This window comes from Vulpes vulpes, chromosome 8 (assembly GCF_048418805.1).
Source record: "Vulpes vulpes isolate BD-2025 chromosome 8, VulVul3, whole genome shotgun sequence".
Classification (NCBI taxonomy): domain Eukaryota; kingdom Metazoa; phylum Chordata; class Mammalia; order Carnivora; family Canidae; genus Vulpes; species Vulpes vulpes.
Window position 1 is genome coordinate 2128310 of NC_132787.1, and position 18729 is coordinate 2147038.

At 47.6% G+C, this 18729-nt stretch overlaps 1 protein-coding gene across 4 annotated transcripts in view; it reads right to left on the bottom strand.

Moving 5' to 3' along the window:
• Positions 1-3106: 3106 nt before the first annotated feature.
• The window catches only part of EIF4B (eukaryotic translation initiation factor 4B), a 31392-nt gene continuing 15769 nt past the window's right edge, over positions 3107-18729 (bottom strand). The window contains exons 5-15 of one of the 4 annotated variants that reach the window (XM_072765211.1): positions 18544-18598; positions 17789-17923; positions 13453-13590; positions 13177-13350; positions 9935-10163; positions 8778-8875; positions 7073-7286; positions 6463-6518; positions 5810-5915; positions 5459-5531; positions 3107-5129 (exon numbers count right to left, since the gene is read on the bottom strand). In XM_072765211.1, the coding sequence (XP_072621312.1) occupies positions 5049-5129; positions 5459-5531; positions 5810-5915; positions 6463-6518; positions 7073-7286; positions 8778-8875; positions 9935-10163; positions 13177-13350; positions 13453-13590; positions 17789-17923; positions 18544-18598 (1359 nt within the window). In that variant the 3' untranslated portion in view covers positions 3107-5048. Of the gene's footprint in view, positions 5130-5458; positions 5532-5809; positions 5919-6462; positions 6519-7072; positions 7287-8762; positions 8876-9934; positions 10164-13176; positions 13351-13452; positions 13591-17788; positions 17924-18543; positions 18599-18729 lie in introns of all 4 variants that reach the window. The other 3 variants (XM_072765210.1, XM_072765209.1, XM_072765208.1) reach the window with 3 other exon arrangements.

The window sequence follows — 18729 nt, forward strand, 5'->3', positions numbered from 1 at the left end:
TAGGAGCTGGAGCCAGGGCTGGAGCTGGAGCCGGGACTGGAGCTGGAGCCAGGACGAGCTGGAGCCAGGGCTGGAGCTGGAGCTGCTGGAGCTGGAGCTGCAGCTGGAGGTAAATCTGGAGCTAGAGCTGGGGCTGGAGCTGGGGCTGGAGCTGGGGCTGGAGCTGGAGCCGGGACTGGAGCTGGAGCCAGGGCTGGAGCTGGAGCCGGGACTGGAGCTGGAGCCAGGACGAGCTGGAGCCAGGGCTGGAGCTGGAGCTGCTGGAGCTGGAGCTGGAGGTGGAGGTAAATCTGGAGCTAGAGCCAGGGCTGGAGCCGGGGCTGGAGCTGGAGCTGCTGGAGCTGGAGCTGCTGGAGCTGGAGCTGCTGGAGCTGGAGTTGGAGCCTGCACTTGGAGCTGGAGCTAAACCTGGAGCTGGAGCCAGAGCCAGAAGTAGAGCTGGAGCTGGAGCAGCTGGAGGTGGAGCCAGAGCTGGAGCAGCTGGAGGTGGAACCAGAGCTGGAGCTGGAGCTGGAGCCGGAGCTGGAGCCGGAGCTGGCGCTGGCCCTCCCTCCCTCCCTCCTGAGCGCACAGAAAGCCGTCCTCAGGGCTCAGGGACGGGCTCAGGGACGCGTCCCCTCGGCACTGACCCCCGTTCCTGTGCAGCGTGGGGACCCAGTGCCAGGGAGCATCCCATGGGCCCTGGCGTGATTTGGGTCTCCCTGGAGGGGAAGCTGGAAGGAAGGGACGGAGGTCTTTCTAGAAACTCTGCATCTTCTCCCATTCTCAGATTCCACATGGGTCCCTAGTGTTGAGCACGTCCTGCCCCTGCCCCTCCCCCTCCCCACTGGATCTCCCGTGCTGGAAACCGGCGTGTGGGGGGTGTGGGTTCTGAGAAGCCGGTGCCCAGGGCTCAATGTCCAGGGCCTGCCAAAGCAGCCAGTGTCACCAGCTCCAAGGCCATTGTCCCTCCCTGTCTCAGCTCTCAACTGGGTCGCCTCTATGCTTCCCTGGCCTTTGGCAAAGGGTCCGATTCCAACCTGGTTCTGATTCCAGTCTGGCGGCTGGGGGGAGATGGTGACAGCGTGGGTCCCTCAGAGACTGGCATTTGGAACCGGAGGGGGGGTTGTGGGTGGGACTGGGGAGCCTAGATCTTACTGCTCGTGGCTGGGTTGGTGTCCAGTAGGTCTAGAGGGCCTGGGTCTCGGGGTCAGAGTGGGGTTGGGGTCAGAGCGGGGTCGGAGCTGCGGGAACCACTGGAAGGAGGGTGGGGGCGGGGTGGGGGAGGACACAGGTGGGGAGGCACTGGGAGGGGGGGACAGGCAGGGGTTTGGGGAAGCCCCAAGGAAGGCCACGGGGATGAGAGGCTAGTGGCCAGGGGGCAGGGCTGAGGGTCATTCTGGGTATTTGGGGAAAGATTTGATTATGTAATCCAGATACACAGGATGTGAAAATTTGCTTGTTTTTTTTTGAGTCTATAGTTAGTTCTTTTGTTTTTAAATTAAGAAAAAAAAATTTTCTTCTTAAGTAGACTCCAGGCCCAATGTGGAGTCCAGTTTGGGGCCTGGACTCACCTCTGAGATCAAGAGTCGGACGCTTCACCGACTGAGCCAGCCGAGCGCCCCTTTATAGCTGCTCTTCTAGAACCTCGGCCTTCCCAGATGCCATTAGGGTCTTTGACGAGGAGCCCGGGAGCCCTGCCAAGGGGGTAGGTCAGTTCTAAGCTTGTTTGCTTTTTTAAATAAGGTTGTTATTTATTTGAGCAGTCGCTGCAGCCAGCGTGGGTCTTGAACTCACGACCCTTAGATCAAGTGTCCCAGGCTCTTCTGAGCCAGGCGGCGCCCCAGGTCTTCATCCTTAAAGGGGGCAGGGGCGAGGCTGGGCCCGGGCCGTGGGCAGGGCTAAGCCTCCCACTCAGGCCGGCGGTGTTGCCCCTGCGGGGGACTCGTGAGGTTCCCAGGAACTGGGGGCTCCCCAGATGGCGGCCGGACTTCAGCTCAGACTGAGGGCAGGGCCGGGCCGGGCCGGAGGGCAGCTGAGGAAGGTGAGGGGCAGGCGCCGGGTGGGAGGCCCGGCGGGAGCCCAAGCTGCGGGGCCTGCGGTCACCCCACGCCGAGTGCTCGGCCGGGCTGGCGCTGCGGGGAGCACCGGGTGGGGCTCGGGTGCTGGGGGGTCGCCTCCTCGGGCTCCTGCTGGGTGAGGGCAGTCGAGGCAGACAGGGGCAGCCGTGGAGCTCGCCCCCTCCTGGGCCCGGATGCTGGGAGCCGCCGCCGCCCCCCGGGCCTCCCCGTCCCCCCGGGTCCAGGCCTGTGGGGCCCAGGCACCCTGGAAGCGACCCTCCCCGGGCGCCCCGATCCCGGGCTCCTGCTGCAGCGCTCGGGGGATGTCACACGAGGCCGGGCCGCCAGGGCACCTGCGCTCCACCGGGCCTGCCCGCGCCCGCCCCCCCGCCCCCCCTGCCCCCGCCGCGGAGCCCCGCAGCTGGCCCGCCTCAGCCACTCGGCGCAGCCACGGGTCCGAACGAAGGCCCGCGTGGGGCCCGCGTGGGGGCCGGGGGCCCTTGGCGGCTGGGCTCCCGGGTGTCTGCACGGCCCCCCATCTTCCTCCCAGTTCTGGACGGGGGTCCCTGGGCTCCGGGCCCCCCAGGTTCCTTCCGGGCGTCCGCCTTCCTGCCCCTGGGGAGGTCCCGCCTGAGCTAGGAAGGGGGCGCCCGGCTGGCCCAGGTCGCGGGGTCCCGTGGGCTCTGCGCTGGCTGCGGAGCCTGCTTGAGGTTCTCCCCTCCCCCCTTTCTCTCAAAAAACCGCAACAGGCCGACTTCCTGCGGCAGTGATCAAGCTCAGATTAAAAAAATAACGAAGGGGAAAGGGCCTCGGGGCCAACCGGCCGAGGAGCCCCGCGGGCCACAGGTCGCGGCCCGGCCTCCCGGCCACGAAGCAGGAAGCGGAGTCCGGGAAGGCCACGTTGAAGGTTAGCACCGGGCAGAAGCGCTGGCAGGAGCGGATGCAAATTCGCCTTCTCAGAGCCCCAAACACGGGCCCCCCGGAACCCACCCCCGCACCCGCAGACCTGAGTGCCGGGAGCCACAGAAAGGCACAGGTATACGGTCCAAAGAATTTCAGCATTAAGGTGAACTTTAAAGATCAGATTTATTTGGAGAAAACAAAAAACCCCACAACCCAGAGGATGGGATTTTACATCTCAAGACATCTCCCAGGTATTGAGTCTACAGATTACAAATCATTTTCATAGAAGATATTTTGTACAAATTTTACACGTATTAGGGAGCGGGACAGGGCCCCTGCTTCTGTGGCAACAGGGGAACAGGTGGGGAGTGGGAAAAAAACCAGTTTTTTTTGGATACAACCATTTGGAAATAGACCTGAAGAGGGCAAAACCTACCTTTTCAATGGTTCAAAAAACCAAAAAAATACCCCAACCAACCAAACCCTTTCAGCCTTGGGTATCTCTAAAAGCCACTTCCTGGCTACCGGGCAATCGAAGCCAATTATTTAAAGTCCCTCCACCTGGTAAGTCTTTTCTGTCCACGGGGTAAAGGATTCCTTAGCTCTGCTGCAGACCCCCACCCCACTCGCCGCACAGGACCGATGGCAGGGGCCGGGCAGGACCGATGGCAGGGGGCTTGCCAACGAGGTGGGGGGGGGGGGGTCACCCCTCAGAACGCCGGCTCCTGAGCAGACAGTACAAAGGTGCACGTAAAAGCAGGCAAGTGAAGCTACTGTGTTGCAGCACAAACCAGGCCCTGGTTAGGTTCTCCCCATCATTTGTTCTCTCAAGGGAAGCTTCAAAAACCCCTCCAAGCCCCCACAGCCCCCCAACCGCACACTGTGTGGGACTCGAGTGGAGAGAAACCTCGTCAGAACAAAACCAAAAAGCCCCATGGAGGTGGTCGGACGGCTCACAACCCGCCCTCCCTCCCACCTCTGACCAGGAGTCCTGGAGTCCTGGAGTCCTGGAGTCCTGGAGTCCGGAGTCCCGAGGTGTGGGAGGAGGGAAGGCTCGAGAGCCGCGAGAGCCGCGAGGCAGCCCTGACCTGCTGGAGGAGCAGCGACTCCGTGCTCGCCTTGCTCCGGGGCGCAGAGACCGCCTGGATCGGGGGATTTCAACCGAAGCTGCTTCTGGGGGGTGACGGCAAAGAGCACGAGGATCGGAAGCCCGGGGCGAGAGTCTACGTTTTTTAAAGCTTCAAGATTTCAACAGAATACGGGTGTGTGTGAACTTTCAGGAGGACAGTGTCTGAGAGACGGCAAAACCGGGATGTACAGAAGACTTGGGGACCCCCAGACCCCAAAGTGCTTCCTGCCCCAGGGGTCACTGGAGGTCACGGCATTCCCCCCATCACTGGTGCAAGATACTTCTCACTTCCCCAGCGCCTCTTTTTAAACCACGATTTCCCGCTCATTTTGGTCACCACGCAGCCCTGTCCTTCAGCGGCCTACAGACTGTCAAGCACCCCCCGGGGTAAAAGTGAAGAAATTCCCCCAGGAACTCAGAGTTAAATCAGGGGGGGCAGCCAGCCTCCTGGAGACTACAACCACTTCAGAGACTAAACCTACCTTTCCAAGGATGGAAAATGTATTCAGGGGACGCCTGAGAATTCCCGCACGCCGCACTAGGATAGTGAGAACCAGTGAGGACCAATGAGGACCAGTGAGAACCAGTGAGAATCGGGAGGTAGCCCCTCCCTCTTCCTCAAGCCTGCCCTGCCCCCACATTCCAGACTCGGCCCACCGCTAAATGGAGGCCCCCAGGCACTAATCACACAGCAACTGCATGTGTCGGAAAAATGCACAACTTTTCTGTTAAAAGCTGTACGTCTCTTTCTCTCTGGCTACAATGGCGATGCTCCAGTTAGTTCAATACTTTAAAGGCTGCAGCAGCATGCAAAAGAAATTCATTTCACTGTTTTTTGTTTTTTGTTTTTTTAAAAAAAAAGTTAAGAAAGGTCTCCAGGAGATGGTGAGTTTTATTGTCTTGTCTGGATAGAGGTTTGATTTGCTCTCGAATGTTCCAGGGTGGAGAGACTAGGAGAAAGCACAGGATGCAGAGGTCTATTCGGTGTAATCTTCTCCCTCGTTCTCATCTTCACCGTCAATGGAGAGAGCAGCATACTTGCTTGCAGAACTGAACTTCTGGAAGGGACAAGAGTGAGAAAATCTCTAAGGCCTTGAATTCTCACATCCCAAACCAAGAAACAGGATACTGCTACTTGGGCAAAAAGGAGGGGCCAGCCCAGGCCACACCCACTGGCTTTCTTAGCATTTCCCCTGGGAGAGCAGGTCAGAGGCCCACAGGCCCTTACACCACCTTTCACCCCAGAGAGGGGAGGAGACGTGCGGGGAACACTAGGCTGTGTGTGCTCTCCCAACAAGCAGCAGCACCTGACTTCCCACCACTCTGCTTGTAGCCCCAAACGTAAAGGGGCTCAAGGGCAAAAAACGAGCAAGCACCCCGCACTTACGGAAGCTGGATTTTCTTCAGGTTTCTTTGGCTCAGGTGCAGATCGGGAGTCTTGATCCTTTTTGCCGTCTTTCCTACAGAGGTGTGAGTATAAAACCACATCTTTAGGAGGGGACTGTCCCAACACCCACGAGCCACTGGGAGGGCCCTGCGCAGGTACCTCCAGGCAGCAGTCCTTGCTATCTGCGTGGACTTGTATTTCTAGATTCTTAGAAGGACGCTAACTGTCTGGTTGACCTTCCTTTGTTTACAGTAGGAGACCTGGCAGTGCTCGGAGGACCAAGGGCGGCTTAACTACAAGACACGTATGTAGCACCAGGTGAGAGTGTGAGTGATGAGAGAACATGCGTACCTATCCGGCTCCTTCCAGTGGTCTTTGTTCCCTCCGTCTCCTGGACCACGGCTGGAGTTCCCACTGTGGCCTTTTGGGACACTCACCCCATCTACTTTGTTTTCATCTGCTTGAGTGGAGATGCCAAGAACAAATGAAAAGCAGGTCAAAGAACCAGTCTCCTTCCTAGTTTCCCTTGGGCTGCAGAAAAGCGTGCCCCTGTGCATCGAGGGAAACTCAACCTCACCCCAACCCAGACTTCCCTCCCAAGCCCTTCTTCCCACGCTCCCCTCACCCCAAGTTAAGACCCACTAAAAAGTTCCACGGTAGGGTGATGCCATCATGAAGAGCAAACTGGAAATGAAGGACTGTGACGCTCAGTAGTGACCTTGGCCTTACAGATGGTGACATTTCTAATCTGGACTGAGCATGTGAATTTCCTTCCGATTCTTTTTTTTCCCTTTCAAAGAAATGTTCTACCAGGAAAGGGCAGGGCTGTGCTTTCTCCAAAGAGACCACTCCTGCCCTCTACTGGCAAAAAAAGGGGTAGGTAACTTAAGAACCTTGAGCACAAAACAGGTGCAGGAGGACACTGGGGTCGTTTCTGGAGTCCTCTACAGGCTTTTCACTGAGGACTCCGGCTACGTGAAACACGGACTTCCTGTTGGTCTTACCTCTCCTTGCTGGTCCTTCCTCCGGGGGCTGAGCCGGGACTGCTTTCCCTCCACCACTAGAAGAAAAGCATGTAATTACATTCACTAGTCTTCGGGAAGGAACAGATGAACTTCCAATCGTTCGCCAAACAGTAAACTTTACAGAGAACCAAAAATATATACTTAACGTTGTAGGACACTGAAATACAGGAAAGACAACAATGAAAGCGACTACTTGATCACTCACCAAGTAGAAGTACCCCGTCCTGCAGAATCATCCTGATCTTGCAGGGGGAGTAGGACTCTCTATTTTACAAATGAGAATCCTAAGACCTAAGGAAGTAATTGACCCCTAAAGCCATGCCGCCGAAGGTGGCAGTGGCAGGTCTTGAATACCAATCTGCAGATTTTGAGTAGCCAAAGTGATGCCAACCACTTATCAAGACTCTAGAGAATTGAACAATGGCTTAAATGAGCCCGCGGCAGCACGCGCTGAATGGGAGCTGCGAGCCAAGATAGCAGAACTTAAAAGACGCTCCGTAAGACCAACAGTCAGGGCACTTTCCAGCATGACATCACAAGGTTTGAGATTCTACAGCTAAGCAACCGTTACGCTGGCACGCTGACTCACCTCGTGGGGGACTGTTGCTCTGTGTCCGAGCTCTGAGATCGGGCAGGAGGGTTAGAACTTCGCTTCACCCAAGCATTCTCCTTTGGTGGAGGGGCTGGCATTACCTTCAGAGGCTGTTCAGATTTGGGTGGCTTAGAAGTTGGAGAGTGACAGTCTTCCTCCTTATTCGGTGTTTCATTTTCTAGAGACTTCTCACTCTCTCTCCTTCGTGCATCTGTGAAATCAGAGTGGGAAGGTTACCTTATCAGGAAAAGCAACGATCTATTAGGATCTCAACAGAATGGAAAATGGTCCCCACCCAAATTGACCTCTTTTCATTATTCTTAAAGACCTGGATATGGCTCCCAATAGATGAAATTATCCCTAAATCAGTGGCTATTAATGATCACTTTGAGGAAATGTTTTAATGATTCAAGAAAAATAGAAAAAATAATGGCTCTCCAGGAAAAGCCACCTGACTGTTCCTAGAAATGAGTACTCTTTATTTTAGGATTATAGCCTTGCTACGTTTTCAGTGTTAAAATGTCTACACCAGAGAATATGTATATGTGTGAAGAGGACCTCTGATAAATCTCAAACCCCAGGATCCACTGAGTTAACTCCAAGTTGGAGGCTCAACACACACACACACACACACACACACAATGTGATATATAGGAAAAACAGGCCATCTTTTTTTTTTTTTTTTTTTTAAAGGGCAGTAAATGTCTTCTCAAAACTAGAAGTTTTGGGATGTCTGGGTGGCTCAGTGGTTGAGCATTTGCCTCTGGCTCAGGGTGTGATCCTGGAGTCCCGGGATTGAGTCCCACATTGGGCTCCCTGCATGGAGCCTGCTTCTCCCTCGGCCTGTCTCTGCCTTTCTGTCTCATGAATAAATAAAATCTTAAAAAAAAAAAAACAAAAACCAAAACCAAACAGAAAACCAACTAAATGTTTATTTTGTCAGATTTTTTCTACGTTTTAAGTGCAGCCTCCTCAGGAGGTATATAATCAATCCAACCATCACACTTCCACCTAGTCACAGACATTACCTTCCTGTTACTAAAAAGGGTGGCTACTCCAGTATGAATAATTTCCAGAAAACTTCTACAACACTTGGATGAACTTCCAAATCATCTCAGTCTGGAGCCATGCTTTGAAATGCTCAAGTACAAATCAACTTAGAGGTGGGAGGAAGAAACTTAAAAAACAAAACACTGGTTCGCAATAAGGGAAGGGAGGTGTTATGATTTAATAGTTCAGTTTCCAAAACACTAAAGATGTTTGTGACCAATCGATAAATTCAAGGAAGGAAGGAAGGAAGGAAGGAAAGAAAGATCAAGAGTAGAAGATCATCGCTCCAGACATTGCTCTGGTCATACAGGACATCCAAAAAGGCTGGCAAGAGAGCTGTAGGACTCTGCTGCTCTAAATAAAGGAAAATTCTGGAATGTCAAAACAAAAAGAAGGGACAAATCTAACAGTCAAGTATACTCTTTAGTAGAAGAGTATACTTAAACAGGTATAAACAGGTCGCCCAAGTCTCTTCTGATGCCATTTTCTTAGATTTTTCAGACCAGGAGATGTAATATTCTGCTCAACCTATGCTAACTGAAATAAAGCCCCCATGACTGAGTTTAATAGCCCACAGTGACTGCATAATTTGGTTATGGCTCATTTATGGAAAGAGGCAATAACACGTGATACCCACCCTGGTCTGACTTACTTCTGCCAGTTGTGGCCGAGGTCCCAGTCTGTGATGACTCACTTCCTGTCCTGGACCGTTCCCGTTCCTGAGTCTCTTCACTTCGCCAGCTTGGGTGTCTGTACAAAGAGATTAAAAAAAAGAAAACAACTTATGTCCAGCTCACTGAAGGCCACTTTGGACCCATGCTGACCCCTCAAGAACCATCACTTCATACTTATCAGGCTTGCTGTATTTGTGGGTGGGTGTGCACATCTTGTTTCTCTCAAACCATTTGAAAGCTACAAGCATAAATACACTTTGGCTCTAAACACTTGAAGCTTCAACTAGAATGAAGAATATTCTCCTACCTAACCTACAGCCCTCCCTTACTGGTAACACAACTCTAAAAGCCATTTAAAACTAGGCCATTTTACAGGTTTCTACCCCATTAGGTCCAATGCCACTTTTTAATAACAAACACTTCACTACCGACTCCTTTACCATCCTGAAATATCCTTAAATAATATACCTGACATACACACGAGTAAAAATAAATGTAAAATAATTTATAGTTTATGTTTTATAGAAGTAAAAACATTTTCTCTTTATTCCAGCAACTCGAATAGAGGCACTTCCACTCATCTCATAATGGTGGCTTTACCCCACATACTAAAGCAAGATTTGGTCAGTTTTTTAATGGGTCAGATAAATTTTATTTACAAAATATGGAACAGGACTGGGGCACCTGGGTGGCTCAGTTGGTTAAATGTCTGTCTTCAGCTCAGGTCGTGATCCCAGGGTCCTGGGATGGAGCCCCGCATCGGCTCCCTGCTCAGCAGTCCGCTTCTCTCTGTGCTCTTTCTCAAATAAATGGATTTGGGGCGGGGGGAGGAATAGGCCGTAATTTGCCTACTCCTCTATTAATTCATCATCAATTTATATTTGTCAGAAGTTAAGCCCAATTAAGCCCCTTTAAAAGCCATGAGGACCAGGCAACTAACTCTTCATAGGGTTCAACTGTCCCATATACTGCAGCGCACCTACTGGCCCCAGCCTGTGTACACTAGATGCTATTAAGTGACAACTAATAACGTCTGCATGAATTTCCCAGATGTGCCCTGGGATGTATACCACACCCGTCCTTCAGGAAGCAATTCGTTCCCAGATCAGAGATCCATAACGGAAGAGAGCCTCACCTCTCTCGAGGCCGTCGCTCTAGTTTTGGCTCATCCAGCTGGCGCTGCAGCTTCTCCTGCTCCTTCTGCAGCCGCTCTTCTACTTCTCGCTCTCTAGCAGCTGTGTCAACAGGCTTTGCCCCTCCAAAGATAGAGGCCGCTCGACTGGACTGGGAGGTGCTAGCGGAGGAATCATCTTCCTTAGGAGTACTCCGAGGCTTTAGATTCAGTTTGGGTCTTTGGGGGGGACCTAAGTTAAATAAAACTCTAAGTAACAGTTTTTCAAAATCCTCAGAAGCTGATGGCCAAAAGTCAGATGCCCAGACAGCTCTTAGAAAATGCCACATGGGGGGACATGTGGTTGAGCATCTATCTTTGGCACAGGTTGTGATCCCATGGTCCTGGGGTCAAGTCCTACATCAGGATGCCCGCGAGGGGTCTGCTTCTCTCTCTACCTATGTCTCTCCCCCTCTCTCTGTGTCTCTCACGAATAAGCAAGTAAATAAAAATCTTAAAAGAAAACAAAATGCTACACGGGAGAGTAGCAGCCTAGCCAATCCAGTAGAGAAGGGAGAGCATTAGAAAATAAATGGGTGGCTTAAACAACCAAGGACAATCAATCTTCCCACTACGCCACCCATGAGGCAGTGCTACACTGAAGGGCACACTGAGGACTTACGTGGTGAGTCATCACAGCTACTATTACTAGGAAGAAATGGTCAACTATGATAAACTACTGGATGCAAGTATCTTGGTCAAATTTGTGGTCTGGAAGATGAACTACTTCAGGAGGCTGAGAAGAGCTTGTGACGATACAATGGGAAAGACTCTAGTTCCTATACTCTCGGCTCTGTGTGGAATCTAAATCTCATAATGATTCATGGAGCAAAGCATACAGTACCAAACGGCTAAATATAAACTCTAAAGGAATTTGATTTCTCCTTGGATCCAAACTGTCAGAATATTTTAAGACAAATCTTAGTGTTTCAAGGGAATTGTATTTCTCAAAATTAGTGTTTATCCTAAATAATTTCAAACATACAAAAGATAAACAAGATGGGATCCCTGGGTGGCGCAGCAGTTTGGCGCCTGCCTTTGGCCCAGGGCGCGATCCTGGAGACCCGGGATCGAATCCCACGTCAGGCTCCCGGTGCATGGAGCCTGCTTCTCCCTCCGCCTGTGTCTCTGCCTCTCTCTCTCTCTCTCTGTGTGTGACTATCATAAATAAATAAAAAATTAAAAAAAAAACAAAAAAAACAAAAGATAAACAAGATAAAGCTTAGGTATACCAACCACTGGCTTAAGTAATAAAACACTAGAAAAGTCCACTGAAGGCTCCTGATTATCTTTCCCCTGATGACACACCTAGCTGTGTTCTTATAACCTCTATGCTCAAATTTGGGGCTTATCATTCCCATGCAAACTTTTACTAAAGGACATACGAATGTATCTGCAAAGAGGGGATGGTTTACCGAAATTTAAATTTTCTATAAGGGTTTTTTTTTTTGTTTTAAAATAAAAAGATATAAAAAGATTTATTCATTCATGAAAGAGAGAGAGAGAGAGATGCAGAGATACAGGCAGAGAGAAAAGCAGGCTCCATGGAGGGAATCTGATGTGCAACTCAATCCTGGGACCAGGATCACACCCTGGGCTGAAGGCAGATGCCCAGTGATTGAGTGTCTGCCTTTGGCTCAGGGCATGACCCCAGCATCTGGGATTGAGTCCCATATTGAGCTCCCTGTGAGGATCCTGCTTCTCCCTCTGTGTCTCTGCCTTTCTCTTTCTCTGCATCTCTCATGAATAAATAAAATCTTAAAATAAAACAAAACAAAACCCCAAAAGGCTACCTTTCAGGCCACAGAGAGACTAGGAACAGAATAATCTAATTAGCCATTGTTCCAAAAAGACAGTTTGGGCCAGTGTGAAGATGGAAGGAGGAAGGGAAATTTGTTAGTAATGTGGATATAGCAATGAAGAATAAACAATGGCAGTGACTCTGGAAATAAGGGCAGATCTTAAGAGGGAACCCAGGGCAAGATCACTGGGAAAAAAAAGATAAGGGATGCAGTTACCAAGGGAGGCAAGAATGGTTTGAGAGAGGAAAAGGTCATAAGTCAAGGAGACTCAAAGCCCACACCCAAGACTCCACTTTTCTCTCTAGTAAATTGGAAATGAAAATCTTATCTATACCAGACAGAATTCTTAAGACTGTATAATACCTGTGAGAACACTCAGCTCACTTATGGTGCAGAGTAAATGCTCAGTGTTAGTATTTCTAAGTTGCACACATTGAAATAGAGGAAGTAGTTAACAGCAATGCTTTTAAGAATGAACTGAAAGTTTTTTTTTTTTTAAAAAAGAAAAAAAAAAAAAGCCCCTGGCACACAGTCAGCACTAACATGGGGGGATGTTAAAAGGCCAGGCAAGCTGTCTAAAAATAATTGAAGAGAAAAAATCTGGGCCAGACATCTTACTTTTTTGATGACATTAATGAAGTCAGAACATGAATCTTGGCCATTTACTGATACTTTTTGAGAGATCATTTTAGGGGCCTGACATCTCACCATTAGTTAATGAGTATCAATCACTTGTGGTGCCAAAGCACTGAAATCATCATCGCTTGGTTTTTAACTCTGCTGTGCCAATCACTGGCTAGGAGACTGTGGCAAATGTTTTCCTTTGGCCCATTTGTATATTCAATAAATTTTAAGTGAAAAATCTCTATGCTAAAGCAACTCAGAAAAACCAGATTTGGGTAGCCCCGATGGCTCAGTGGTTTGGCGCCACCTTCAGCCCAGGGTATGATCTTAGAGACCCTGGATCGAGTCCCGCATCAGGCTCCCTGCGTGGAGCCTGCTTCTCCCTCTGTGTCTCTGCCTCTCCCTCTCTGTGTCTGCCATGAATAAATAAGTAAAATCTTAAAACAAAACAAAAAAACAGGCTTTGCTCTATTTCCTCAGTGCTCCTCCTGCTTTACTCTGTGCCACACCTTTTACAACGTGTAAATTCATCCTGTTTCAAAACCCACTTAAGGAGGCGCTGGGTGGCTCAACAGGTTACATGTCTGCCTTTGGCTTGGGTCGTGATCTCAGGGTCCCGGGACTGCTCCCCCTGCCTGTGCTCTGTCAAATGAATAAAATCTTCAAAAACACCCCCCTCCTCCCAAAAACCCCACTTAAGGGGTTTGAGACATAACCGGTAATTTTCCAATCAGCTTCTTCAGTGGTCTGCTCTGTTAGTAAGCAAACGAAAATGATTACCTCTATCATCACGCCTATAGTCATCCCGAGAGTAATCATCTCTGGAGCTCCAGGACCGATCGTCTCGCCTGTCATATCTGTCTTCATAGCGGTCCCCGCCTCCTCTGTAGTCGTCATCCCTTCGGTACCCACTACCAAATGCTCTTCTGCCACTGCCTATCCTGGAATCGTAGCCTGTAAATATATCCCCAATTATGATCATCACACCAGAGGAAAAAAGGCAAGAAAGCAGTTCTTGAAAGAAAGCAATTTCACTTAGTTGTGCTTTGTAATGACCTCTGTCATAGTCTCGGCTGCCTCGGTCATCATAGCGATCCCGGCCTCCGTATCGGTCCATATCTCGGCGTGGACCATCACGATACCCATCCCGATATCCATCACGGTATCGGTCTGAATCGTAACGGTCTCGATACTCTAGAGAGAAAACAGACAAGGTAATGTCATTCCCTTTCCCTTGACATCATTAACAGAAAGAAGCATGATAGCCCATGAAGTCAATTTGCTTTCGTGACTTGACAGTCACCGCTATGTTGTTTTTATAAAAAAATAAACCCCTTTAAATTCAAAGTGGGAAAATGTGCACTGAATTGTTTTCTTGGTATTTGATTTAAAAAATTTTCTCCGATGGTTCAATAAACACCGCTAAGCTAATAATTTAAGAGTTAAAGAAAAAAATCTCTATGTATCTCATAATGAATTTTGAGCATTAAAGACTGAAATACACTAGAAAAAAATATAATTGGAATCTCTATTTTTTATTCGTTCTAAAGAACTAATCAAAGGCCACTTAACAAAGTTTAGCATTGGAAAACACAAACCCAAATCAGAGACAAACAAAATGAGAAAAATATGTATGACATAGGACAGTGGATTAATTGGCTATTACTTAAAGAACAGAAACTAATTTTACTTATTTATTCACAAGAGACAGAGAGAGAGAGAGGGAGGGAGGGACGGACACAGGCAGAGGGAGAAGCAGGCTCCATGCAGGAAGCCCGACGTGGGACTCGATCCTGGGTCTCCAGGATCACACCCTGGGCTGAAGGTGGCACTAAACCGCCGAGGTACCTGGGCTGCCCCAGAAACTAAAATTAACAGGACATCTCCCACCACCAAAATGGCAAAGATTTTAAAATAAAAAATACTTTCAGTGTTGGTAAAATTTTGGGGAATAAGTCAATTCCTTTGCTGGTGCGGAGTCTAAAACAGCACAACCACTCTGAAAGTTGCTTCACAACTATACACTAAGAGCTTTAAAATCATGTGTACCCTGTGGGCCAACAATTCAATTTCTAGGAATTTATCCTGAGAATATAACTGGACATATTAAAAAGACATGTACAAGGAGGCTCACTGCAATGCTGTTTATTTTATATGTTTTCGAAGATTTTATTTATTTGAGAGAGGGAGGAGAGAGAAAAAGAGAGAGAGCACGAGTGGCAGGGAGAGGGAGGAGCAGAGAGCAGGGCAAGGCACTCAACCCCAAGATCCTGAGATCATGACCTGAACCAAAGGCAAGATGCTTAACTGACTAAGCCACCCAGGTGCCCCTACAATGTTGTTTTTAATATTAAGGCTATCGAGTTCACAAGCTATGGGTTAAATAAATCAGAGACATCTATACAAAGCAACTGTTAAAAATGGAATGAAAAATGTATTTACTGTCTGTGTTCACAACACTTGAGAACTGTATTTTACACACATATACAAATATCAGGATCACAGGTGCCAAAATGCCAGAAATTAGTATAAAAGAATGTTGTAGAGCTCAGGGGCAAACTACATGGTGTAAGGCATTTATAAAAGGAGGCAGGGGCTACTTAGCTTTGGCTAGCCTGAGAGCAGGACAGTGTTCCAATTTTCTGGAAAAGCTGGGAATCCCCATTTTTATATGAAAAACCTCAATTTTATTTTATTTTTTTTAATTTTATTTATTTATGATAGTCATACAGAGAGAAAGAGAGAGGCAGAGACACAGGCAGAGGGAGAAGCAGGCTCCATGCGCCGGGAGCCTGATGTGGGATTCGATCCCGGGTCTCCAGGATCGCGCCCTGGGCCAAAGGCAGGCGCCAAACTGCTGCGCCACCCAGGGATCCCCGAAAAACCTCAATTTTAATACAAAAACAAACTTAAGAACATTTTTGCACTTAATAATTTATGCATGCAGATCAATCAACGAGTTTATTTTTAAGACCGTGTTTGAATTTTGGAAACATCAGTTTGTCTACATTCCCTGCTAGTTTAAATTTGTAAGTTAAAGGATATGCTAATGTTGGTAAAACAATTATACACAGAAGAGAATCTAAAACAGAATTCATGAAAAAAAAAAATCAACCTTGTGTTTATTTTGGAATATATATCTGATCTCTAGAGAGGCAAATGAACTCTATGTATACTTAATTTTGCTTAGATAATTAAAATGATAATAATCTTGCCCTCACTAAAACAGTTGGCCAGGAAACACACAAGTGTTTGCCGAGATTTTACAATAGCATTTAGTACAACTACCCACCCCCTGCCGCCATGTCTCTTATGGGCCCAATGCATGAACGGGAGTCTGTAACGTCTTGGAAGGGCTGACTTCTGGGCCATCAACTAGTCTCACAAACTTGAGAGCTTTGGGTAATTACAGCACTTTCCCTTTCTTATTATTCACCCCGCTTGCTCTAAGTTCAAGGTCATAAGTGAAAAAGTAGTGATGTCCCTTGATTCAAAACAAGACCCTTGGTTAGACTGCTCTTTCTTTTAAGAGCCATTTCTTCCCATTAACAACCTCTTGCATAAATGTCAAAGTAAAATACCTCAGGGAGTTCTTCCCAAAGCATTGCCTGGTCACTAAGTCTTGATCAAAGTCAGATATAAACTTGATTCTTTCTTCCTTCCCAGACATCTTATTAGGCTAGGGAGGACTCTATATTCAAAAATGCGAATTCTCTCTCTTATTGCTTCCTCAATTTTATTTGGTACAGAGCTCACAAGATGTCTCACAGAATTAAAATGGTTATGAACTGAGATTGTCCTACTTCTTTTTACTTATCTCAAACAGGAAAGTACAGAAGCAATTACACCAGACTTCTGTAACTGTACTTAGGTTTAAGAGATGCCAATAATTTTTTTTTAAACATTTTATTTATTTATTCATGAGAGACCCAGAGAGAGAGAGAGAGAGGCAGAGAGAGAGACAGGCAGAGGGAGAAGCAGGCTCCATGCAGGGAGCCTGACGCGGGACTTGATCCTGGGTCTCCAGGATCACACTCTGGGCTGCAGGCGGCGCTAAACCACTGCGCCACCAGGGCTGCCTGGAGATACCAATAATTTGCCGTGTTTACTTCAGTTTTTTTAGTAGGATTACAAACATAGCTAAAGGGCTCCCTTCTATTCTCACTCATGGTCATGAAGGTTACCATGCATACATTTTTGGAACTTATGTATTAACACTGTATGATAGTTTTTTCAAATTTTTACACAATTTTGTCTTACCCTCTCAATGTTAGATTTTGAATTTTATCTGGATCATTATCTGTATGTTACGTTATATGGACAAACCACTATCTCATAGTTTCTTCACTGAAGTAGAGTTCTTTCTTCATGTATTTCAATAAAGTTGCCTGGTTTTCCCCATAAAAGTTTTGCTTATCTTCTGTTGTACTTCAGCAGTATATGTGAAAGTTGTTGATTCACTCCAACTCTTACCCCATAACATTCTCTATTTCCCTTTTCTTTTCTCTAAATTAGTTATTTGAGCACTGTTTTTTCTCCTTAGTATAAAGAACATCCAATGAGGATAGAATTTTTGTCTGTTTTGTTCACCACTATATCCTGAGCTTAGAACACTATCTAGCATATGGTAGACCCTTATTTTTGGAGAGAATGAATTTAGTTATTTTAAAAGATACCTTAAAAAATTCCATTTTTGACTGTTGGTCATGCAACTAACTTTTGTATAATGTTTTTAACCCAGCAATCTTGCTGAACTTTCGTTAGTGCCTTACTTTAGAAGATCTGTTGGTTTTTTTTTTTTAAGTTTTTATTTATTTATTCATGAGAGACACATAGAGAGAAAGAGAGAGCGAAGCAGACATAGGCAGAGGGAGAAGCAGGCCCCATGCAGGGAGCCTGATGCGGGACTCCATCCTGGGAAGCAGGATCACGCTCTGAGCCAAAGGCAGACGGCTGTTGGGTTTCTTTGTAAACAATTGTTCTTACATTATTTTAGTAGTACTTTGGGTAGGGTACAAAGGGAGAGAATCTTAAGCAGACTCCATGTCCAGCCCAGGGGCCCACACAGGCTCGATCTCAGGACCCTGAGATCATGACCTGAGCTGAAATCAGGAGTTGGATACTTAACTGACTGAGCCACCCAGGCGCCCCCTAAACAACTGTTTCTCCAAAGAGAAAAATCTCCCATCTGTTGTCTAGCAAGTTTTTTTTTTTAAAATTTAAATTTATCAAATTCTTCTTCTGCATCTATCAATTCTTTTGGATATTATAAAATTTTTCTGTGTCTACTGCTCCCTTTCCACTAATGTGATCACTTACATTCATACACTTGTCCTATTACAAAACAGTCCCCAGAACACAGAAGAAACTCACTTGATAAAAATAAACTTACTGTCTCCAAAGCTATCATCACCTCTCCTAGGTGGGTAGTCATCGAAGCTGTCTGTGGCAGGACGCGCCCTCCAGTCTGTATCTGTTTTGTCAGAATCCCGATTTCTATCTCGGCCAAAAGAACGATCATCCCTGTCTGTAGATATATAAATTTAAAAAACACAAGTTAGCACACAAAATCTTCTGCCCGGTATTTCTCATATGTTCAGACCCCTCCTCCAATACACTGGATTTCCTCCTCATGTTTCAGCACCACCATGAAGCTGCCCCAAGTCCGGTAAGTGCATCTTCAACTGAACCGAGTAATTCATTTCCTCACATGGTCTAATGCTTATTGGTCTCTTTTTGTGTACAGGCTAGGAGCCCCTGAAGTAAAAATGAATCAGCCCCTCTGGTGCTCCTAGGTACACCTAATCTATTACATATTAAATGTTCTACTAGATCAATCAGTTTCTCCAGCTCAATCAATACTAGTGTTTTGCTATGGCAAGCGGTCTGTCCTACGTGCATCCTATGATCAACCCCTGTATTTTGCCCAGTAGGGGTCAGCAGTACTCCTCAGTTCTGAAAACCCAAACTGTCTCCACAGGTCGACAAATGTCCACTGTGGGGCAAAATCATCTTAGTTGAGAACTAGTGTTCCAGTTTCAAGCAGGCCTATGCTCTCCACCTCTATTAAAAACTTCTGAGAAGAGGTACTTCTGCTTTGTCATCCTAGGACCAAAACAAAACAAAGATTTCTATCAGCTTTCTTACCTTTATCCTGTGCTTGATCAGCAACGTCCACTCGAATTCTCCTGTTACCTAGAGACTGAGAGCATAGGACCACATTAACCAACCTTTTGCCCCATTATGCACAAATCCCATGAGTGACCTTGAACGTCTGGGCATAGCAGAAGCACTGGGGGAAGGAAGATAAAGGAAAAACACTGTAATCTAGCC